Genomic DNA, 26,282 nt, shown 5'->3' on the forward strand with positions numbered 1-26,282 from the left:
GTAAATGCAGAGAGCCGCCATCTGAGATATTCATACTGCATACAAAAACGCACACGTGTTTCACATAATCAATCAAATATTAACAAGGAAATACCTCATACAGTATATTAGACATATGCATTGACAGTATCTCAAGGCTAAAGAGAGGCTGTACATAAAAAGATGATGGTATAGAAACATCAGTATATAGACACAGTATAAATATATAAATAAGTACTCCAAAAATACAGGCCTCCAGCTGCATCACCATCATATTCAACACATGTGATATACCACCCCTGTTGCAAGTAAGAATATACACTGCTATATAAATCTAGGTCATATGTACAAAACTAAAACGTTACCTTACAAATCTGTCTTTCACAGACTGATTCTCATAACCAGAATTTTTAAAGGGCAGTTCCAGCAACTTTGTGGATACAGTGTAAGCCCATGCATGCTAAGCTACTGTGCCTAGAAATCCCTCCATTTCTCCCCACATCTTTCTTTCCATTTGAACTCGTCGGGTCCCCAGTACAGCACACAGGGCCCCCTTTTCGTCTCCTCCCATCCCTCTCTCTTTCTCTCCTTCCTCTATCTCTCTCTCTCTCCCCCCTGCTAGGATCCCCACAGCTGCGCGGACCAGGTGCGTTCCGCCCCGACACACACACACGCACACTGACACACACATACACATATATATGGACACACACACACACACACACACACACCCTAACACCCGCCAACGGACGCAGCAGGAAATGCCTAATACCAGTTTTAGAATGATGCCACTATGCCAGCTTGACAGGGAGGCTGCAGGATCTGTCACCAAGAGAGAAAGTGAGACCGAGACGGAGATCTCGCAGCTGATTGGAGAAAAAACTAGTGGAAACTGAAAGAAAGAAACAGTTACTTTATGTCTGAACATTATGTTCTAGTTTTAAGTCCAGACAGTTGACAAAACTAAGAATTTCTCAGCTCATAAACAGCATCTACACGTGGCCTACTTCACTCTCCGTGGAGGTCCATTTCCAGCACTGGATATCAACACTCTCAATCTCTCCTGGCACAGCCAAAATGTATCCAGCTATACCTCTCTCCAGGGATCCTCAAGTAAAAAGGGACCTCTGTCTGTGCGAGTGTGTGCGTGCACGCATGTGTGACTTTATGTGTGGGTGGATGCACATGTGTTTTTATAAAAAAAAGTACCAGTTATTTTGGTCTGTGGCTCACCACAGCTCACACTCTCCCCTGTCTTGTACTCATCTCACACGGCCCCAAGAGAAGAAGGGGGAAAAGAGTGTGACAGACGGAGAAGCAGGTGAGCGAGACAAAGACAGATAAATAAAAGTAGAGAAGAAGAGGAGGCTGAAGAGGCATTTGTCATCAAAGGTTATGGCCATATATGACTTGTGTAATGAGTCAGTAGCCATCACAGAGTGCTTCATTCATGCTTCTTCTCAAACATAGATGTCTCAAAATTAACTTTTATTCTCATATCTGAATGTCGGGGAAGTTCAGAAGTACTTAAACCTGCAGAAGGCAGAATGTTTTTGGCATCATTGGGCAAAAATTCCATAATAACCTTCCAGCATATTGTAATTCAAGTGTTCTGAGAGAAAACTAGACTTCTGCACCTCCTCGTGGCTCTGTTCTCAGGCTTTAAAAAAGCTAGCCCGTGACGGGAGACTTTGACCAATCACAGGTCATTTCAGAGAGAGCGTTCTTATTGGCTGTGCTCTGGCTAGTGAGCGGTGCTTGGTATTTCCTCAACTGATCTCAACATGGCTGCCGGGTCTCAAACTTTCTCATTTTACAGCTAAACAGTACACTACAAGATGTTTCTGAAAACATTTGAGGCGAGTAATAGGCATGACAGTAACAGAATATTGATTCATATTTGATCAGCGCTGCCTAGTTTGACCGTTTGATCGGAGTTCGCGAGTGATTGACAGCTGCTCAGAGAGAAGACAGAATCCAGCTCGGCTCTGATTGGTGCCTTCCTCCATTAGGAGCACCGGAGGACACCGGAGGACACCGGAGGACACCGGAGGACACCAGAGGACACCGAGGCACATGATTTTTTTCAGATTCAGCGAGGCAGCCGCCAACGCACTGCTGACGTGCCTGGCGTTGGGCAACAAAGTACATTGTTAGGCTTAGGAAAAGATTGCGGTTTGGGTTAAAATAACACAGAGAGTGCCGTAACTTAAGTACAGAAGTTACGTGACAAATAAATCAATGTTGACTTCTGGTATCAAATGTGGTACGAATACAGGTCTCCTGCCCCGACCTTTGACGCCGCCAATCCCACCTAACCTAGCCTCCTCCCTACGCGGCATTTGCTGCTCTTTATACTTCCAATTTCACAATTACGTGGATTACATAAGAATTGATTTTGTGCTGACCGTCATGAAAAAAAATGGAAATTCGTGTCTATATACACAAATCAGAACATTCAATTTTGTGACTATTTCACAAACTGCTGTGTGACTGGGCTGGTACATCTGCCAAAAAACTCTAATTTCCTTCAATAATAGCAATCCACTTTGAACTGGCACCACTGTAGTGTAATAGTGTATCACACAGTTTTGGTGCTGAGCACGTGCTGTTCCCCCCATCATTATGGAGCGTGGAGCAGATGTACTGTATCCTGCCTCAGTACTCAGCACCAGCAGCACTCACACATGAGGAACAACACAAAGACATCACAGATCCAATGTGATATCTCAATAGTTGGGCAACATTTGATCAACTGACACGCTGGCTACGGTTTCTACATATTTGGATACGCTGTAACAGCTGAGCTGACGATGTTATCTTAATGACAAATGTGTGTTTAATTTAGTTCAATTAAATTTGTTGGCTTTATGTTGATTTGACTATCAAGCAAGTTTGCTGTTGGCCTGTTCGCAGAAATCACATCACTGATAAAACAAATCCAATTTAAACTGTTTGTTTATTGGTTAATATCATTACATTATATTGGCAAAATGTAATGTCATTAACATCCACAACATTTTATTTTCTAAATGCATTTGCTCAGGAATGTCATATGGTTGATATTTATTATTACGCAACTGCTTATTTCTTAAATATAAAGCATTTAATTTCTAGCATTAGAAATAGAAGTTACTAATGGAAGTTAAGCTAAAAAGGCAGTGGTGCTATGTGTGGAGGACAAATATGTCAAAGGTCAACCTGAAAGGATATAAAGGTGCATCTGATGAAAAGCCCTCAGCATTTCATTGTGATGGAAACTTAAGAAAGGCCGCCACTTACACATAAATGCATGCACATACACACACATGTACGATCACACACCACGCTGACACCTCAGTGTGGCCACATTCTCACCGCAAACCTTTCCATTCACTGACTGTCAGGCCAGTGTTTCCACCAGCGGATGTTTTTTGAGGCCAGTGTTTCTTTGAAAAGACACAGAAGGCCTCAGCCAGGCAGGAGGAACCTACATCAGCTATTTTAGACTGCGTCTTCTGCAGGATACCTGAAGTTCTACTTCTCAACAGCTTTCAAGCTGCACCGCTCAACTCTTTTTGTTCTACGCCAGTTTTCTGTTTGATCAGGGATGATTGATCTGTCGTCACAGCGCAAGGTTATAATAGTTCTGAATTTTCAATTAGTTTTTATTTTATTTAATGTTTTGACTTTTGGATTTCATTTTAGTTTAGTTTTAGTTAGTTTTCAGAGTGTGTTTGCTAGTTTTAGTTTAGTTTCAGTTTTTCAGAAAGGTTTAGTTTTAGTTTTTATACATTTAGTTTTAGTTTGTTTTTGTTAAAAGTAGTTTGTTCTCAGAAGTATGTAGCTACATATACATACAACATACATGGTCAGAACACTGTGTAGGAATGGACAAAATGTTTTGACAAAAAGGTCATATTGATAACTATTTTATGTAGATGAATATATAAAAATGCATATAAATAAATACATCCACAGAGCTAATAAAAAGTATGGCTTTTCCTGAAAAAAATTATTATGATTGTAAAAATGTTGGCGGGTCCAAAATGAATGTTTTGTTTATGTCTGTGGAAGATATCTGACATTTGGTTTCCACTTCTAACAAGGCTTGTGAGCCCATAGTAAAACGACGTTGGTATCACGTGGTACCTCTGGGTCGTCAGTTAAGCTGGGTTTCCACCAAAAGTTCCCGGGACTTTTTTAGTCCCTGGAATTACTTTTCAAGGAACTAGAAGCACATTGTTGTCTGTGTTTTCACCGTGGTTCTAAAAGTTCCCCGGAACTTAATGTAGACCCTGGTCCTTGCGGTCGAAATGCAAAGAGTTCCTCAAAAGGTTCTTAGTTCCGGGGGAAAGTTCCTGCGGTGGAAAAGGGGCTTTAGTGTGGAAAAAAACCCGGATAAATGGCTGAGGTTGATGGTAAGTGCCTGGCAACGACTTGTTGTGAAGTAAATGCAAAGGAGCGGCGACATCTAGTGGCTGAATTTTATCAGTGTTATCAATAGCACCTTTAATGTTTAATCTTCACGCTACTTAAGTGTCCGATGTGACGCATTTGCGGCATAGTGCCATCTCCTAGAGGGCCAAGTCCGTTCATTTTCTGTGGTTCAATGTCACGAGAGTTGCTGTCTATATCATATCATATATCATATTATAGCTAAAAAACTAAAACTGAAATGAATTTATATAAATTTTTTACTTATTTTAATTTTATTTTTTTTAACCAGGCCATATTGTTTCAGTTTAGTTTTAGTTTTTATTTTGTTTCGGTTTACTAAAAATACTTTTTATTGCTTATTTTCGTTTTAGTTTCTGTTTTAGTTTACTATAATAACCCTGCTTCACAGCGCAAGGTTTATTACAATGTGTTCTATTTTTCTTCAGAAATGCTTAAAGAGAAAGACCACTGGCATAATATGGACAAACTTAAATACTGTTACATATATATTTAGTAAAAAGTAAATAAAGTTAGTAAAAAGTCTGAATATACTAGATGCCTCTTTCCTTACATTGGAAGTAAGACACTAAATCTATACACAAAAAGTAAACGCGCACACACACACACACACACACACACACACACACACACACACTCCAACAGGAAGAGTGTGGGTGTTTGGGAGCAGCTGCATGGAGAAGCATCAGACCCAGCTTCCTCCTGGTGCCGCCAGCATCTCTTCTCTTTCTCTCTCTCCCTCTATTTACTCATTTCCTTCACATCTCTAACACAGACTGAAACATACATCCAGTCAGAAACCACCATCATGCACCATCTCGCACCGGCTCTTACCCAAAAACACTTAACAAGATTCAAACTGCCCAGTTTCTGTCCTCTTTCCACAGAATGGTGACGCACTGGCATCATCACCACCTGAAAGCCCAACATGTTGCACAACACTTTCCAGCGTTGAGCTCTAATCGAGGGCTTGTTGGCGTTGGTACCGTTAAAACTTCCCACACCTGTGCGAGGTGAGGCTCAGATAACTCGATGCGCAGATGGACAGCAGATAAAGCCAGACAAATTAACACAAGAAAGAGATGTTTTGGAAATTTAACTGTTGCATCAGAGCTATAAAATGTCAATCTTCCATTGTTGCGCAATCATCTTGATTATAAAAATGATAAACAGGATATGCTGCATCTGTCAGTGGATATGTAAATGCACCATATAGTATCTGAATCAAGGCTTCCTCTGACACGAGACTGCACAGGTGCAAAGCGCCTTTCCTTTCCTTTCCAGTATTTCTATTCTCACACCATAACGCTATCAAACCGTCCCATTCCAACCAGTATCCCTCTGTCTTCTCCTCTCCTTTTAACCCCTCTCCTCAACCCCTTTCTGTCAGCAGCACACCCCCAGTTAAGTGGTTGCTGCGCTGAAGACACTAAGCAGTTATTTCTGTGTTTCCTGTGTGTCATGTGGTGGTAGCTCGAGCTATCGCTAGCATGGCTGACAACACACAGGCTCCCAGGTGCAGAGTGTCACAGCGTGGGCCGTCAGCCAGAAAGCCAGTGGGCCAGTTAGCAAGCCAACTAGGCCCTGCAGCACGTGCTGCCCTCCACCCCCACCCTTAACCCATTGCTATTCCCAGTGGAAAGGAGGAGCAGGCTTGTGACATTTCCTCTATGGCACGCTTGTGCGTGTGTGTGTGAGCATGTGTGAGCTTGCCTTTTTTTGTTTTTTATTTTTACACCAAACTAACCTGTTTGAGGATACAGTTGGACTAAAGGTGTCAACAACCTGTCAAATTGATATACTGTATTTGGAATAAGCTTGTGCTTCTCCTCCCCGGAGTTCAGGGGTCAGGCTGCCGACGCCGACGGAGAAGATCGCGAGTGAAACCGGCATGCAGGGGCACCAGGGTTTCGCCCTCTCTTCCCCCAGCTCGCCCCCAAGGCTGCAGATGCACTGACCCCAGACAAGGCTGCACTTCTCTGGGCAGCACAGAGACACTGCTGTGCTCCGGTTCCTGGAGCCCTGATGCTCTGATTGAGACCCTGCGCCCATGCAGGAACCAGAGGGAGGGGAAGGGGAGGGGACGCAAACACATCTGGCATCTGCAAACAAAAAAAAACCTGCATACGACTCACTCGATATCATCACCATGAGAAAAATGTACAGGCCATATAGAAAAGCGAGCTCTGTTTTCCCCCCTCTGCTATCACACATGCAACAGAAGATACAAACACCCACACACAATTGTGGTGCCTACTACCTCTACAATCTAGAAAAGCAATTATGTGAGGGAACAGGACAAGAAGTCACAACAATTCTCCAGCTGGTAGGACAGCACCAGAATACACCACGCTCTGCTATTGTTCTATTTATATAGCTCGCCAAACAATGCCGCGGTGGTGTCTAAAGAAACAAATTATTTAGCGGCGTGGAGGAAACAGTATAAAACAATGCTATTTCCAATGATGTATATATACACGGCGCCTCATATACATAGATCTATTAAAGCTGCCTAGGGGAAGATAAATGAAAAGCTGTGAAAAGGAGGACACAATAGAGAGCGTATCAGAGCGCAAGAAAATTCTGTGTGGGTGCACGTCTCTGCAAGGTGTCTTTTTGCGTGGGCGATGCCTTTTGCATTAGGCGGCGGTACAGGACGGAGTTAGAGGTAGTGGTTGGGACGTGTGTTTATGTGTGTGTGTACATGTGTGGGTAAGAGTGCAGAGTACTTCTCATAAACAACCTCTCCGTTTCAGACGACTATTCTTTCTTTCAAAATGGTTTGGTGGGGATTTCTCTTTATGAGTTTTAAAACGGAGAGAGTTTGACAAGACGGGAAATGCATGCTTGTAAGGGTAGAATAGAATACGATATCAAATGCATTTACAGAGCGGCGTTGCCTGTGTTAGCTGCCTCCTCTCTTCAGGGTGACCGAGTATAGGCCAGTGAGAGGCATAGCGGCGAGCTGGAGCGGTATGCTCTTTGTGGCCAGCTGTGGGGCCATTAAAGGCCCATCTGCAGACAATAGGCTCTGTCTGAAGGGCACACACAGCCTGGTTCCTGTCCTGCCCTGCCTCACTGTGTTTGTGTATGGATGCGTATATGAGAGTACCATGCATTTCCATGCCCCATTTTAATCTACTACAAAAGGAATACACAGAAAACATGCACTTACCCATGCAGCTACTTTTAAATGTAATCTTTAAAGATTCTGCATTAGGGCTGTCAAAGTTAACGCGATAATAACATGTTAACGCAAATTTGTTTTAACGCCACTTTTCTTTAATGCATTAGCGCAACTTGCGATTTTTAGGTTGTAGCGGGCCTAGTTTTAAGTTAGTTTTAGCTAAAGTGAAGATAGGCATCATATGAAACTAGAAAACCTAAGAAATCCATTGATATCAACCATGTCATATTAGTTCAAGTAAACTTGAGCTAAATTTTGGCGAGGATAAACTGGCATTGCCATTTTCAAAGGGGTCCCTTGACCTCTGACCTCAAGATAAGTGAATGAAAATGGGTTCTATGGGTACCCACGAGTCTCCCCTTTACAGACATGACCACTTTACGATATCACAAGCAGTTTGGGGCAAGTCATAGTCAAGTCAGCACACTGACAGCTGTTGTTGCCTGTTGGGCTGCAGTTTGCCATGTTATGATTTGAGCATATTTCTTATGCTAAATGCAGTACCTGTGAGGGTTTCTGGACATTATTCATCATTGTTTTATGTTGTTAATTGATTTCCAATAGTTAATATATTCATACATTTGCATAAAGCAGCATATTTGCCCACTCCCATGTTGAGAAGAGTATTAAATACTTGACAAATCTCCCTTTAAGGTACATTTTGAACAGATAAAATATGTGTGATAAATTTGCGATTGAATATTTGAATCGATTGACAGCCCCGGTCTGAGTCATATCCTTAGTTTGTGATAATGCCTTCTCTGCGATGTGGCAGAAATAAACAGAATCATGCCGTGGTTCACTGAGACATCATCGCAGATGGCGGAAAAACTGATTTCACCGTGCGATTGGCGCTTTCATGTCATCCTCCTCTTCAAGCTGAGGAAATGAAGATCACTTTATTAAAAGGTTATCTCCCCTCGCACACTCGACAGAACACAACAGCATGCAAAAATATAGGCGGGCGCTGGAAAACAGCTAGCTGGCCCAACCACATACCACTCAGCGCGGTTCGATCAAGCAAGCCACAGCTTCACATGCCCTGACACACACACACACACACACATACACACACACACGCGGCTGCTGCATGCAGACACATGCAAAAAATATCTGTCCCAATACTAAAATAGGCCCTGAGAGGTTGCACCTGCACCTGTGCCCTGGTCCACACCTACACACAGGTGTCAGGATGTGACACATACACACAGACAGAGAAAGAGAGATAGCAGAGAGGGAGGGGGAAAAACGAGAGCGGGGTGAATCACACTGCTGCGGTCGACCAAAAAGCTTTTTCTAGATATCATCTCTGTATTTTGGAGTTTTAACGATGAGTGATTTTCTTTTTTTAAATAGACTTTCAGGTGTTTAATAAAAAAAAGTACTGCACCCAATTCCTCAGTTCTCTCTGATATGTAATTATATAATGTATAGTAGGACTTTTACACATAATTATGGGTTTGCAGAGAGTGGAGTGAGGGTTTAAGCAAAGTGTGTATCATATCGCACACATGAGTACCTCAAGTGTATCATTCTGCGATCCAGAATGAGTGCATCTGTGTGTCACACTGAGTCATACCCATTTGTCACTCGTTGGTATTGTCCCTTCTCAAACGGGGCAAAAATAGGGGGAGAAATAATCTAAACAGTAGCTATTTTTAAAATATATATAGACAAGCACATGCATGGTACATAAACAAAAGGTTGGATGAGGTATCCTTTATTATTTCCAAAGTGACACATTAAGAAAATAAAAGCAGTCTTGATTGAGGTACATTCATTCACATTGGTTATCATAGTAAAATCTAAATAATAAAGCTGCATTAAATTCTACTTTCACTAAAGCTACTGATTAGTATTAAAAGCTGCATTTAAAAAATCGGAAGAACCGTTACTCTTGCAGTGAAGTCTGAGCTCTGTCACAGTGTTCTGGCTTTAAGATGGATGTGAAAAGGTTTCTGGACGGTAAAACCATTAAGGTTGGTTGGTTTTCTTCCAATAAACCAACTTTGGAGGACACATTGTATTCACATTGTTTCTTGGCTACCATATGTCACATTACATGAGATGCAATAAAAACACTCTGCTATGGGCTCTACTGTGTTCTTTGAGAAACGCTGCCACCTTGTGGAAGCTGACTGTGACTGCAGTCCAACAGGACACTGCTACAGCTGCACTACAACTTCAATTTCATTTTCATATTTCATTTTCCTTCTCTTTTTCTTTTAAATACTGCAATGCATTTTGTTTTTTATGCAAAGTACTTTGAATTGCTTTTTATATTTTAAGTGCTATTGTGTATATGGAGGACCACAAGTGTCACAGATATAGTAATCAAAGATTTAATTAATTCATAATTAATTGCACAATAAAAGATGTTTAAATAAAAAATAAAAAATGTAAATGTATAAAATACATGTAACAATCTTAATGTTAAAAATAAAATAAATATATGTATGAATTAATTAATGCATTTTTAAAATGTCTTTTTTATGTTGTTTTTGTAAATTCCTTTTTAAATATTGAATTAATATTGAATTTGTAAATTATTATATAATGCCTCTTTTTATTGCCCATTAAAATGACAAAAAATAAATTACTTTGTAATTTAGTGTATTTATTTATAGATTAACAAACACATTTTTAAACAAATGTATTAATTCCTATTTTATTGTACAATTAATAAGTAATTAATAAAATACTATCTCCACGGCTCTTGTGGTCCTCCATAGATAAACAGAGAAAGTTGTCTTATAGTACAGACTATTGTCTTATGGTTTACAAATTTCATTGTTTTTATATATATATATACTTTTTTATATATATTTATATACAGCATGTACATAGTAATTAAATGTTTTATCATTGTCCAGCTTGTCGTCTTTGTTTTGAGCTGTATGTCTATTTCTGTTTACATTGAGAGCAACGACAAACTGGAGTCAAATTATTTTCATGTGTACACACACTTAGCCAATAAAGCTGATTCTGATTCATTCTCCAGAGCTGACAGACAGCAAAAACATATATTGAAACTTTGATTGAAAAATTCCCAGAGTATTAATAAAGTATTTGCAAGCTTATTGATATCAGGGTTCCCACTCATTTCTAAAGATCATTTTCCAGGACATTTCCAGTAATGATCTAGCACGAATGACACCATACACTAATATATTCCTCTATGCGGAAGACTGATTTAAAAGATGTGCAGTCAATGGCTATAAGTTATCTATGAAATAATCTCTTACATGCTTAGAAATAACACGTCACCTTTAGCAAATGAACCAAACATGTTAACAAATTTAACAGTATTCAAACGTTTACAACAAGTTGGGAACGTTACTGTTGTCATCCAACCTGCATGTGACATGACACCAAGTGTAGCCTATTCAAAAAAATCTCTCTAAACCACCATTTGAACGTTAATATGATCCTGAACATAACATTCAGATGGCAATGTTATCCGTTTTAGGTAGGTCTGATAGATACCCTACATTGCAGTTAATTATCAGCTAAAGGAAAATAGGAGAATGTTGAAGTAATTTGCCAGGACACGCATGATTTTTTCTCATTTTCCATATGTTTTCAATGACTGGAAAATTGGTCACCTGTTTTCTAGGTTTCTCAGGACGCTTGGGAACCCTGTAATATGTTACTATGTTTGTAAGTGCTAATACGTACACTGGAAGTGCATATATTTAACCAGTGTATCAAATATTTTTAAAAAGGCCAGAAAAAGGCAAGATAAAAGGACAATAAATGACGAAATAACACCCTTCATAAATCCTCATCCTTTTCTCCCAGTCTGTGAGGGATGTGTGGTGAGAAAGGATCAACTGTGATTCACAGTTCATCCTTCCCGCCTCCGATGGGACACGAGACTCCGGTGCCTTTGAGGCCACAGTAGCCTTTAGGTACCTTCTTCAGGTACTGCTGGTGATAGTCCTCGGCGTAGTAGAACATCTGGCCCTCCCGGATCTCTGTGGTGATGGGACCGAAGCTTTTTTTATCCAGCTCCTATAAGGATAAAACACAAACATAACCCACAATAGTTACTGTACGGTTACAGTTATTCCACAAGTAAAGACGAGCAGCAGAAAAATAAAACTGCATAGTTAGTTAGTTAATCTTTATTGACAGACTCAAAGTCCAAAAAAACCCATACAACACAAACAATACATACATTAAAATAGAAACTTCATATAAAAGACATTTATACCAATGTCTCCGCAGAGGTGACTTCACTGATCAAACACTTTTAAACCTATTTTTCTATGCATATCATACACAGTGAAATGACAAAGATGATGAGGTTAGATTTAAATCAAATTTGGAGATGCAGACCTACTGGCCTCCTTGATTAACAACAGTGCTGTTAAACGTTAAAATCACTAAAACCTCACCTATCTGTGAGGCAAACATTCCTAGTGGGGCTGTGTACTGGCAAGAATCTGCCGATACGATACGTATCATGATACAGGTGTTACGATTCAATATATTGTGATATATTGCGATACTGTAAGCAAGGTGATATATTGCATTTTTTAAAATCAAATTTTAGGTAACACTGTCTTAGTATAAAGAACACCATCTGGCCTGTTCGCACGAAAAGGCGTATAAATGCCACGATAATGGGAAAGGCGTTTAGTGTCCAATAAGTATGCCTTTCTTGATTTCCGCGTGTCATTTGTACACCATGTATCCTTTACTGACAGCACTATAAACGCAACCGTGTATATACGCTATGGTAAGAGTTAGTGACGTAGTATTTTTGCTAGAAAGGCTAATTATTTGGGGCAGGTAGGGAGGTGGATGGGTCCAACAAACACCGGACTGTTATGTTTTGTAGGTTACGTCAGTGACGTTTGTCACGGGACTGCCACATGTTTTTAATTGACGTTTGTGATGTGTTTTCTGTAGTTGTGTAACGTTGTTTCCGTACGTGTTTTATTGAGTTTACTTATTTAAGCCGAACCATGACATTTTCCCTTACCTTAAAGTGTGGTTTTCTTGTTGAACCTTACTTTTCTGCGTACAAATGACAATGTCTGTGTAATGTCGTGCTATTTATACGCCTTCCCGTGAGACCGGGTTGCATCACCATATGCATAAAATGTGAGTAAAAGAAGTTTACTTTTTTCGTGCAATCAGAACAATGGGATCTGTATTTGCATTTATCACAGTCCCTGTAACATCAAACATCATAGCGCTACTTTTCGTGCAATCTGAACCACTGTCTAACTAAACTATTAATTAAAAATCAATAGTGTTTTTGAGAATCGATACAGTATCACAAAACCTAATATCGCAATACTCAAATGTTTTTCTTAACACCCCTAATTCCTAGTATGCAGCGTCTCCATGTAGCCCGTTTCCATCATGACATACTTCAGTACTTTCTCCGTTTTCAGCAACTTCCCCAAAAATGAACACGCCTCTTTAAATGGTTGTTTTATTCTGTAGTGTATTGGATGTGAACTTTCAATACCTCTCACTAATACAGTAAAGAGTTTTTTGCTCCTCGGCTAGAAAGCGGGGTGTAGTGATTGAGTGACAGAAGAAAGGAGCATCTTTTTTCTTTCAGTGGTGCAGCTTCGCCTCTGTGGCTCTCTCTGTGGGACAAAGCATCAAAGAGTATCCGCTCTCTTTGAGAACTCCTTAAGACACTTTCATACTTACACTTTTCTAAACACCTTGAGAAAAGGCTTCAAACACACTACAAAGAGCACACTCGCTCACATAGACACACGTACAAGCACACACACACACACACACACACACACACACACACACACACACACACACACACACACACACACACACATACGGATATATCAAATACCTGCTGAGCTGAGTGTTTTTCTCTATCTGATAATACAAGCACTCAGTCCTCTCTAGATCAGTGCTCCTGAGAGCTGACAAAACAACAAGTTCGAGGTGCACTGCGAGCGACTGAGGGCAACAAGTAGCTTGCATGTAGCGCGCTACACCTCAGAACCGTGTGCAGCACGGAGGAGCTTTGCTTTATGGGGGCGTCAACTGGCAGCAAGCACCACGAAACAGGAGCTGAATGTATCCAATCCTGGCTCAACCTGTTCTTATCAGCTTCTGCTGCATACGTCCCGTCTCTCTGCGTGATACTGTCATGGATACTGTTGGAGAATTTAAGGATTCTTCTTAAGGTGATACATCTTTAAAATTGTCTGTTAAGGCGGAGGATGTGGTCAGCTTCCTGGAGGTTATGATAGATTCCAAGTTTTCAAGGCAGGGTATCAAAAAGTCTTCTTAAAGCTTTTCAAAATCCACATTTGCATTGTTGAACTGTAATGCTCTTTGTGTTCAAAACCATAGACTGTATATACAGATGGACGACATGACAGCTCCCCAAAAGTGAAGCCAAAACATCTCAATTGCCCCCTGGTGGCTGGCTGCAGTATAGGTCATGAGTTCCAGCAGGTGGGCCAAACTAAAAAGTACACGTCAAATATATTTTTTCCAAAGATGGTTAATTTCATTTTAAGTAGTTCTCATCACGCTGATGTAGGTTTATAAGTTTGGTTTTAATTAGTTATTTGATGCTATAAAAAGGGGGTGAGACATCATGATTGACAGCTGGTCCGAGTGAAGTAGTCGCAGCCCGAGGCTCGGGAATTGTACGAGAGAGGAGATGTAGCTTTAACTTTCCATAACCGTCATCAGTCCTCATAATAGAACATGTGTCGATTTGATCATACATGTAGTTATAGAGATATTATGGTTAGTTGTTGTGTCTTTCTAGTCAAACAGCTACCGTGGTTCAAACGTAGCGGCTAGTTGGCTCAAGCTAACAGGCTGCAGCCGTGCTTGGCTTGTAATTGGCTCGGGCAGGTGTGTGGGCGGGACCTCGATAACACGGCTCCATCGCCCCGATCACTACTGCACAGACTCTGGATCCAAATGACATCAAAATCTCAAGATGCCAGCTCCCGTATCTGGGATATTTTGGCTTCACTTTTGTACAGTGGGAGGAAGTGGAGACATGTCGTCCATCTATACATACAGTCTATGTTCATAACGGTCATATTTCTGCAGGAATATAGTGAAAGACAGCTTTCATTGTTCCCCCTCGGGCACGGCAATGCAGAGCTTGTGAGACGGCACATGTTCCAGTATGGAGTTGTCAGTTGTTTGAAGCAGCATTTATGAATATTATTATATATCCAATGGCTCTAATGGTGTGTGATGTGAAATGTGTTGCATGTAGTGATGAACCCACGGAGTTATCACCCAACTTTGCCATCCTGCTGTGCAGGTTTTAGCTCATTGTTTTGGTTTTATGGACCGCAATGTCACCGTTTTGGTTCACTGTCGCTGCTCTCATTAACCTTGTTTCCAGCAGCAGCAGGCAGCTATTTTCAGTGAAAAAGCTCTGATAAACCCACTGCATGCTACCTGCCCAGCACCAGATGGCAGACGGACAAAGTTGTTGAAGACAGTGGAACAGTTAGCGTCTAAAAAGCCAATTTTTTCCTTAAAAGGAGTGTAAATATAGGACTTACATTTGCCAGCTGGCCAGGAAACATGACTCCTAATTAATCCAAATGTTCTGCGTCTGCTGCTTTGCTAACATGTTCTCAATTTAATAGACTGATAACAAGTCACTGTTGTGTTTACAGGTTGTTATGCTTTCAGAAAGTGGCCCAAAAAAATTAATTAATGAAGCTTTAAGGAAAAACGACATATATTGTTTGACATTTTAGAGGAAAGAAACTGTCTTTGTAACGGATTGGATCAACACGACGAGCCTCCGTAAACCCCCATTGGTGTTTACCTGTGTTGAGATCTGATGACTGAAAGACCTGAGTGTATTATTCACACCACTTTCATACTCATCAAACAATTCAGTGACCCCTTGTGGCCTTTATGGGAGCATCTGCATTTGTTATGATTCCCCATCATTTATTCAGGCTTTTACTTTAATTTGTTGCCCACCTGTGAATAATTAACTGTGACCCTTCCCATTCTTTAAATCTCAACTGTTGGTCAACCATCTTGGGCTGCAACTAATGATCATTTTCATTATCTATTAATCTACCGGTCAATTTTAATGGATTGGAGTTGATTATTGTCAATTAGTCCAGTGAGTCCCAACCTTTTACATTAAGGGACACTTTTCTATCATCGAGTAAACTAACGGCCCCTGACTAAGTGATATTTTATGGATATTTCATATTATATTCAATGCATAACAATAACAGTACAGAACAACTGATAAACCGTACAATTAGTCCCGATTAGTAAATAACTACAGGAAGTTATTGGGATGAATTTTGAGCAGCTTATTTCCTGTGAATATTGCATTACAGATTGGTTTTCCTGATATTATTAGAAACTTTTAATACAATTCTTTGTCTTTATTAGGATTTTTTTCAAAAATGATTTTTAACAACCATTCATATTTAATAGGCTTCTTTTTTTTTTTTTTTACAAAATCTGTATTTTCTTCTCCGTGATGGACAGTACTTTTCTAATTCTTAAGTTAAAATTTTAAATAATAATTCTTTAAAAATAACAATTTCATTTAGTTTTTCTTCACTGAAATGAATGAAATTTTGAGATATAGGCCAACTGTATATATATATATATATATATATTTTGAAAAGTTGTCTTACACCACTTAAAATCAAGAAGGCCTTGTGACCCCTTGTGAAGCTTTGGCGACCCCTTGTGGGTGTCGGGACCCCCAGGTTGGGAAACAGTGAATTAGTCTATAAAAATATTATAAAATAGTGAGAACTGCCTACCATATGTTCCTCACATTTGAGATGCTGTAACCAGAGAATGGCTGGCATTTTTGCTTGATAAATGACTTCATTGATTAATCCATCAACAAAATTGTTGGAGATTATTTTTCCAATTAATGGACTAACCTTTTACGCACTTAAATGTGCTACAGTACATGTGTGAATACACATCTTTTGCTGATGCTGTAACTGGGCTGAATTAAAGTATGGAAATTATTATTTTGGCCAGGACAGAACAAGTTGGACATCTGGAATTGTGCATGTTAAGAGGACGGAAGTATCACCACTAATTTCTATAAGGGAATAATAATGTCAGTGAAGGGCAGCAGGGTAGTGTGTAATTTTGTCCACATGGAGGCAGTGTGGTACTAGCTGTATGTGTGTGTGTGTGTGTGTGTGTGTGTGTGTGTGTGTGTGTGTGTGTGTGTGTGTGTGTGTGTGTGTGTGTGTGTGCTGGAGGTGATGCAGTGGAGTCAGTAAATCAAAGCTCTGCGCCCCACAGAGAGGCTGAGGCAGCGGCTGACCTCTAAGTCCTCAGCGGCTGCCGCTACAATGTGAGGGCTCTAATCTCCCTGCAGGAAGGACCCAACGTCCACAAAACCAGACTGCAACCAGAACACCGACCTCACATCACAAGCACGGACGTATCTACCTACGCTGTGTGGAAAGCCTGACACAGAGGAACCCATTATTTCCCCGCCTATATCCAACAGCATCGTAGTAAACCAGCCGGACACGAGCGTGGCAGCTTTGTACATCGTGGCCTAATTAATCAGTCATCATCACCAAACCGCTGTAGTAGTGAAGCCTCCGGGGCAGAGGACGCATCATGTGAGGAGAACACAATGTCCAAGAAAAAGGTCTGCTATTCCGAGCGAACGTACACCCCCGCCCCGACGCCCCCGCACGACTCCCTCGCTCTCCATCCAGCCCTCTACAGCAGTCACAACACGGCGGCCATTTTAGATCTATAAATCAGAATGCATGGCGTCACGCCACTGTGTATAACCTTATGTGGCTTCGCGCGCTCGCTCTCTCTCTCTCTCTCTCTCTCTCTCTCTCTCACTGCAGCAGCAGCAGCAGAGGAATGGAGGGAAGGATGTGGAGTGTAGAAACCGCCAAAGATGGAGGAGAGGAAAATTGTAGACAGGAAGAGGAAACGAGATCCTCAAGTTGAGCATTTTGATGATGACGACGGCTAAATGATGGCTATATAGAAGGAGGGAAATCTGCATTCGTGTATGCATGCGAGTGTGTGAGGATTGAAACATGAATACAGGATGTATTTTGTGTATATTTGTACAACCGTGGGGACACAAATCACGTCACAAAGCCACATTATGGAGAAAAAACCTTTACATTTTGGGGTTAAGTCTTGGTTTTTGGTTACGGTTAGGGTTACGGTTGGGATTAGGCGTGTACTGCTTATGGTTAAATCGCCAAGAAATGAATGTAAGTCAATGCAATGTCCTCCTAAGTGACAAAAACCTGTTTGTGCGTGTGTGTGTGTGTGTCTTGAGCTCACTCAGCCCAGTCAGCCCTTCCTTTCTTCACGCCTGTCGGAAAGACTCCCCTGTCAAAGGCATGGCTGAACGGGTGCATCTCTCTCTCTTTCTCTCTCTCTCTCTCTCTCTCTCCCATGTGAGCACCGACCACCGCTTCGTGCTACCAAGTCCTCCCTGCTCTCCAGCCAAGCGAGAGAGCCCCCTCTTGCCATCACCATCGCCAGAGAGACGGCCTCGGGACACAAATAGGACGTGACACCCCGAGAGAGGGTGGAGGTGGAGGTGGAGGAGCAAGAGGAGGAGGAAAATGTACTCTCTCCTCTCGTCCTACCCCTACTGTCTTGTCTCTCTCCGGTTTTTTTTTCCCCTCGGAAGGCCTACGGCTGCAGAGTGGTGGGGAAGAGACGCGCATTGACATAGAGTTTGTGACACCCGATGACTCATGGTGAAGACATTTGAAGAGGGATATGACCTCAATTCGGTGATTTATGTAATCATCCCATAGTCCACTCCTGTTACTGGTGCGTTTTCCCATTTCCCCCGACTCTCTCCCCTATCATTTTAATAATTTTTCTAGGTGTCCTCATCTCAGTCAAATTAAAATGTTCTTTATTGGCATTACTTTAAGTACAGTAGCGCCAAAGCATGTTTTAAAAGGTTGACAATGTAAATATAATAATTTAGCAGCGGTGGAAGAAGTATTGAAATCTTTTATTGCAAGCAAAATAGCAAAGCGTCCATGTAAAAATGATAAATCACAAGCATTAAGTCCTACATCCATAATTTTACTTAAGCAGAAGTACAAAATGACTCATAAAGGAATCGAATGATGCCTGTAAAGGTGTTATGTTACTGATTTATCATGGGAACATCAAGGTTGATGCATTACTGTGTAAGCAGCATTTAAAGTTGTATCTGGTCTAGATGAAGCTAATTTTCTGCATCTAATATTTTCTAATATTTCATAGGCTGATCATGTTTTGTATGTAAATTATTGAAATATTGAGTAAGAGTAAAAAGACCATCTTAAATAAAAATGCTTCAGAAAAGACCAAGTACCTCTAAGTTGTACTTAAATGTACTTATTTATGTCATTTTCAGAGTGTAAAGACAACAAATGTTTTGTACGTTACTTCAAACTCTTGATCTCATTCGCAACGACCTAAAACCGATGTAACGTTCACTGCGGCTGCACACCTGCACGCTGGAGCACCGAAAGCCCCTTCAACATCTTAAAAATGTAAATACACTCCGAGTACTGCCGAAAAAGCGAAGCTGCGCCGCGGTACAACGCTGCGGCTCTGCCTGAAAACACATGAAGTAGGCTGACATGATACTTATCGACTAGTCCGCGGCACCACGCTTGCCCTCGATGACCTCGGGGAGAGAGACGGAGCGGGGAGTGATGGAAGAGAGGACGGAGGAGGAAGACAGACGGGGAGAGAAAGAGACACAGAGATGGTGCAGAGACACGCAGGGAAGTAAAGGAGGAGAGCACGGGAGATTATCCAGAGGCTGACAGAATGAAAACAGACTGTAGTGGTAGAGGTGGTGAAAAAATAGTCTGAAAGAGAGAGAAGATAATGAAAGAGCAGTACATCACGCTTCTTGTTCCTATAAGATGTCATATATGTAAAACACTCACGTACATCACTGCGTGTGTGTGTGAGCTAAAAGGATGTGTGCGTCCGTCTACACAGAGGATGAAGAGGTTTTTTTTTCCTCTGCCCTGCTCTGTTCATCTCTCTTTCTCTTCCTCAACGCGGGTCAGGCATCCATTTTAGCTGGGCTCTAATCTTCAGCGAGCGCTCCTACATTTTGAGAGGGTGAGAGGATGCACACACTTCAGTCTCGGAAGCGAGGCGGTTGCGAGCTCCTACGTTGTTTTTTTGTTGTTGTGTTTTTTTTCTTCCCAGGGCAGACAACAAGTAGCTCAACATCTGAAGACTGAAAAACGCAGAAGCGATTTCAGCTGCAGTGTTATATCTCAAACATCCTCTCACTGAGGGATGCATTCACCTTCTGGCAATTAAAAAGTTATTTGTGAACAATACATCTCTTACAGTTTTCTATTAAACGGTTATACGTTAGCCAATACTGCCTCGTGGTTAGACGGTCTCGTTGCGATCGATCCGTTCGGGCGCGCGGCAAACAGATTTTCATGTAAAAGTACACAGACACAGTGTAAAAATGCGGGAGCTGGGGAATAGCTGGAAGCGTAAATCTGACTTTTTGAAGACTTTCCAAAATGAGACACGCGAGCTTGTGTGACTTGAAGCCCGATTACGAAACCTGCTGATGCTGTGCCCCGATTTTAACAACCCCCGGGCTCCTCCTCGAGACTTCTAGCCCCGAACGATCCCCCTTCTTTTTTTCCAGCCATCATCTGAACCCCTGTGCACCCCCCTCCTGCTTCCCCCCTTTCAAGCTCATTAAGTTAGGATGCCTTATCAGAGGGCACACTCACCCCTCCAAGGCCCAACACACACACGCAATATTCAAGCTGGCTTGATAAAACCTATTGTTCATACATGCACACACTCATCTCTCTCACACACACACACACATATATATATATATATATATATATATATATATATAGAACCCCCGTTCGTTCCTCCATTTCTCTCTCCAAACCCTAACCCATCTCTAACCCACCCCCACCCCCACCACCGCCCCACACTCTCCTCCTAATCAACTCTTCCCATCCCTTCTCTCTCACCCCCCCTCACCCAGCTCTGGGGAGACACATTTTAGCAGAGAGGGAGGGATAGCGAGAAAGAGAGAGAGAGAGAGACGGGGGAGACAGAGGGAGAGAAAGAGATGCACTCCTCCTCTCTGCTCTGCTGCCACAGCGGCTTGGCTACAGAAGCCTTTGATGTTCTGCAAATTTCAAATTTCATTATAGAGAACCCCCTTCTCCTCTCCCCTTCCCCCTCTCTGCTCTCGCGCTTAAACAAGCTTTTCTGCCTCACTCTCCCTCACCCCCCAACCCTCTCCCCCACCCCCCCAATGCTGAAGTTAAGAAACTGAAAGCCCTGCAGAAGAGACTCTTCGTATGGGTTAATTATTCATTGGGCTCTGCGTGAATGTGCCAAATGTATGTCTCCGTGTGTGCCTGTACGTACATGCGAGTGTGTGTGAGTCATGGGCTGGCAGTGGGGTGGAATCTGGAGTTTTGTGATGCCTGTCTTATCTCCGATCGTCTTGGATCGCCTCCACCCACTCGCTCTTGTCACTCTACCGAACATGCACTCACTTCTACCCGATAACGGAGCATTGGCCTTTTAGGATAGAACACACACACACACACAACGTTGCGCGTGCACACACACACACACACACACACACACACACACACACACACACACACAGAGCAAGCCCTTCCTCTGTAGAGATGCCATTTTCAAGCCAGGGCGTTCTTGAGATTCAGCATCAATGCGGCAAGGCAACCATTTCAGGGCAGGAAGCTGCCATTTTGGTTCAGAGCGTTGTCAGCTGCTTTGAGAAGATATGTGTCCCAGTGGCTCTCAGATGAAACCGGGGTGCCACTGAAGTGGTTGACAGATCGGTGGTGTCAGCAGCGTCGGTGGCGAGAGAGAAGGGGAGAACGAGAGGGAAGGAGGGAAGAGTCGGAGTGCTGTTTCTGCTCTGGATGTTCGTAAACGGGTGTGTTTTTTGGAGTGTCTGCTGTAAACTGGGTTAAGGTTCTCAGCCTTTCCTTGGCATGGAGCTGACAAGAAGATACTGCTTGGTATAATAGCCTTTTTTTGCGTTGCAACCCCTGTGAACCCGTTGAACCCATGGCTGCTTCTGCTTGGTTTTCACACAGTTTATTCACAAGCTTATGGTGTATATGTACACGTGATGTATATTGCTATTTACAGAAAAACTTAGGCTACAGTGGTTTCATATTCTAGGACATTTTTTTGTGAATTTCTCAAGAGAAAATATTGAGACAAAATTAGATTTTTTTGGGGAGGTTTTGCTTGAATATTCAAATGTTTTCAACACACAGCATATATTTGTATACTGCATGAATCAATAGATACAAGAAAAAGTGTACCAGCTTAAATATCATTGATGAGCTAATGAAAACATGACAGCATGTATTCAAATGGATTTTGTTACTACTATTGTTTCTATTTTTCTTCTGGGGCCTTCTAGGGTCTGTTCTGGAGCTTTCGGCCACATCACATAATCTTCATCAGCAGATTGTGTTTGCTTGATTTTTTTTAGGGGATTTTATGGACTTTGAGTTTCAAAGTTCATGAAATGATTATTATATCAACATTTAATAATTAACAATTATAACAATATCATATTACAACACATTATTACATATAGATTCCAAGGTAAAGAAACAACTTCGAAATAGAGCTGCATCAATTAATCAATTAGTTATCATTAAATTAATCGGCAACTATTTTGATAATCGATTAATTGGTTAATGAGTAATTTTTAAGAAAAAAAAAGTCAATTCTCGGATTCCAGCTTCTTAAATGTGAATATTTTCTGGTTTATTTACTCCTCTATGACAGTAAACTGAATATCTTTGAATTGTGGACAATACCAGACATTTGAGGACGTCATCTTGGGTTTTGGGAAACACTGATCAACATTTTTCACCATTTTCTGACATTTTACAGACCAAACAACTAATCCATTAATCGAGAATATAACTTTAGGCGATGCATATATGAAGTCTTTAATTCACACACCTTATATATTAAAACTCCTCCACTCCTGTTGTGGTTTTATGTTTGTAAAGACTGCGATGCTGCATGGCTTATAAACCTGGGTGCTGTGTTTGTGTGTTTGTGTGTGTGTGTGTGTGTGTGTGTGGGGTCACCGTCAGTTGATAGCCTGTCAGTCAGTCATGGCCCGCTGATCTGATTGCCTCCCTCTTTTTCTTTTCCCCCTATTCACCACCTTCCTGGTCTCAGCTGACACTCCTCTTTCACCTCTGACCCCAGCCCAAGGCCAAGGTTGGGAGGTTGTCGCCATGGAAACATGAACAGGCCTGTGGCCCGTGACTGCTGACCCCGGGACCCCTAAGTAACCATGACGATCATAATTTGCTCCCCTCTGCCTCCCTGCCAGCTTGTCCATGAATACCATTTAGAGAGGGGGGAAACAAACAAACCAGAAGTGAAGCAGGGATAGGTGGACTAATGGACGGATGGATGGATGGACAGATGGACGAAAGAACAAAAGGGGGACGCGTGTGCCATTGAAAGGACGAGCTTTAGAAATTAGTTTTGATGACCTATCGACCCTCTTCCTCTCTTTCAGTTCAAGAAAGGGGGTGTCACCAATTGGATGTAGATGGAGATCAACTTAACAGAGGTGGCTTTGCTTGACTAAACAGCATCAAACTCTAAGAGGTCACCACTCCAGAGACTGGCTTTTGATTCTTATTAAAATAACTGGGTCAACTCCAAACTACAGCTCAGCCCTGCATTAACTGCAAAATGATGTTTTGCTCATTCTGATCATTCTCATTTTGTTACCGACATAATGCAAAATGCAAACATCTACTATTGAAAGTTACGGCACAACTGTAGACCTGTAAAATGTGTGAAGTTTGGGCAATGTGTCTTATGTTGCACCCACAGACTGTATATAAAAAGTAGACAGTCACTGTGACGTCATCCACTGGTTTGTGGACTACCATTTTGAACCCTCGAGTTCGGCATTTTGGCCGTCGCCTTCTTGGCTTTTTAGAACCAGAAGTGACACGAGAGGGTGGAGCTAAGTACAACCGAATGCTGAGAAAGACATTTTCAGGCGACCAAAATGTTACAATTAACTTTCATGAAGTGAAAACACACTGTGAAAGGGATAAAATTGTAAGACAATAACACAGACAACACCCAGACCAGACAAGGCCGTGGAAGCGGCCTGTCAATCATAAGGCAGCCACGCCCTAAAGCATACCTTACTTCATCGTCTATTCTACTCTATATGGGACCATAATTTACTAAATGAACATCATGCTGTATTGAAGAAGACTTAAAACTAACGATTGAGATCATAAACTCTAGGGATGGGGGGAAAAAATCAATACAGCATAGTAGTTTTGCGTGGAAATATTGTATTGATACACAGACCTCCAGTATATATTTTTTTAATAGAAACTATTAACCTCTTAACAATCTACCGGCCTGCAGGCAGGCTTTTCTGTCTTTCAGAGGTTGTAGCGGGCTCAGTCTTAAAGCTAGAGTGAAGACACTGGTATATGAAACTGGAAAACCTAAGAAATCAATTGGTACCATGTCATGTTATCTTGGAGGGAAGAACATAAATAACGCTCAAATGTTATGCTAAATTTTGGTGAGGAAAAACTGACATGGCCCAAGGGGTCCCTTGACCTCTGACCTCAAGATATGTGAATGAAAACTCTGAGATGAACAGAGTGAAAACTGTATCTTATTAGATAAAACAGATGTTGACAAAGTGCATAATTTGTAGTTGAAAAAAGGTAAGAAATTGTAATATATCTTAGCGCAATACTCCGCATATTGCAAAAAAGATTGTATCGTGACTTAAGTATCGTGATAATATATCGTGGAGCCTGTGGTGATTCCCAACACTAATAAACTGATGTTTACAATGTTTACTGAGGTAATAAATCAAGTGAGAAGTAGGCTCATTTTCTCATAGACTTCTATACAATCAGACTTCTTTTTGCAACCAGAGGAGTCGCCCCCTGCTGGCTATTAGAGAGAATGCAAGTTTAAGCCACTTCCGCATTGGCTTCACTTTTCAGACCCGGAGATTGCTACCTGGTTACACCTCACCACTGAAGAGTAAATTACAAAATTTTCAATTAACATTAATAAAATAGTTTAATTAATTTAGTTCGTAATAATATGAAATCAATAAGTAATTTAACCATTATTCAAACTTTGTCAACAGATGCTCTACCTTACTTCACGCATGGTTTGGTTATATGCAACACCACGCTTGAGTATAGTGTCATAATGAAACTTTGTGATGTGTGTGTGGGTATTATACCTGCTGGTAGGCCACTTTGCTCTTCAATACAAGCTCCTGTTGAGCGGGGTTGGATGCGTAAATGGCTGAGCGATACTGAGTACCATGGTCATTCTGCTGCTTCATACCTGCGTAAAAACACACAAACAAAAGGGGAAAATAAGACACCCCACAAATAAGCACAAGTACCACAATCACCACCAACACAATGCCATTTGCATGTAAAAGGTTTTCATGTCATCATCCTGCATCTTGAATTCATGAAGCCAAACGAATTCAAAGATCACAACAGATTTGGGCTTTCATTAGGGAGGCCTGCGGTGTGTAGGTGTATGGACTCATGTAGGTGGGTGTGTTTTCTTCTTCTTTGTCATCTATGTGGCTCTGTCAAAATTTCCATCAGCTTTACATCAGTGTGTTTGGAGGAGGCCCAGGCCTAGTGTACCTTGATTAGGAGGCCAAACAGCTGCCATCTTTATTATGCTTTTCAGAGGCTACAATCCTGAGCAGCTCTGGCACCCGTGGACCGCTCCATGGCAGGCTTCTGTCGGTCTTAATCTCTTACCCTCTCTCCCACTCAGCCTTTGTTTCTTCTCTTTACTGAAGAGTGCCATTCTTTTCTTCATCTATCCCTCTAAATCCTTGTCTCTCTCAATCTTTGGCCTCCTGTTATGGGCTGGGGAGAGTGGCATGTGTGTGTGTTCTTTATCAAGGCTTTTACAGATTTGCCTTTCAGCCTGCAGACAGCAACAGTTGATCAAACTTTGCTTATTGTTCAGTGATCGCCGAAGATCAGTGGTATATATATATATATCACAGGCTAGAACAATGAAGGAGCTGATTCTGCTCGTCTTTGTCAGGTAACAGTATTACTGTGTTTATGTGTTTTTGAAGCTTAGATGACATGATGACAGATGAAGAAAACAACAAAAAACTATACGATTAATCGGCGCCGATAGATCATTGTACAAACCATCGTTATCGGCGGAATGGTCTCTGTTAGTGGCCGATGGCTGCACAGCCGGCACCAGTCACACAGGGACGTACAACACTGTTTTGCATGGAGGCTCCACAGACAAAGTTAAGGTAAAGGGGAAAAAAGACTTTTCTCTCTAATACATAACGCAACACTATCAGCTCTTTGTCCCAGATTCAAGAAAAGAAATCATTCACTGTTACTTTAACTTGCTTACTGTACCAATTTGGCATTTTCTCTTCAAAATAATCCAGCTACGCAACTATTCATTCATGAAATTAAATGACACATTTTAGGACCCTCCTTTCCGTGGAAATATGCAACGTTAATGGTTTATAAGAGTGGCATTTAACAATGCAAAGGGATGAGCAACAGAAGTGATCCTGGCCAGTTATAAGCCACAGAACAACGCATCGGCC

At 41.5% G+C, this 26,282-nt stretch overlaps 1 protein-coding gene across 2 annotated transcripts in view; it reads right to left on the reverse strand.

Annotated features, from left to right (window-relative positions):
• Positions 1 to 9,307: 9,307 nt before the first annotated feature.
• Positions 9,308 to 26,282, reverse strand: part of msrab (methionine sulfoxide reductase Ab) — a 44,239-nt gene continuing 27,264 nt past the window's right edge. Inside the window, exons 5-6 of one of the 2 annotated variants that reach the window (XM_074660517.1) lie at positions 24,909 to 25,015; positions 9,308 to 11,617 (exon numbers count right to left, since the gene is read on the reverse strand). In XM_074660517.1, the coding sequence (XP_074516618.1) occupies positions 11,444 to 11,617; positions 24,909 to 25,015 (281 nt within the window). In that variant the 3' untranslated portion in view covers positions 9,308 to 11,443. The remainder of the gene's footprint in view (positions 11,618 to 24,908; positions 25,016 to 26,282) is intronic. The other variant, XM_074660518.1, reaches the window with a different exon arrangement.

This window comes from Sebastes fasciatus, chromosome 15, assembly GCF_043250625.1.
Source record: "Sebastes fasciatus isolate fSebFas1 chromosome 15, fSebFas1.pri, whole genome shotgun sequence".
NCBI classification, from domain to species: Eukaryota; Metazoa; Chordata; class Actinopteri; order Perciformes; family Sebastidae; genus Sebastes; species Sebastes fasciatus.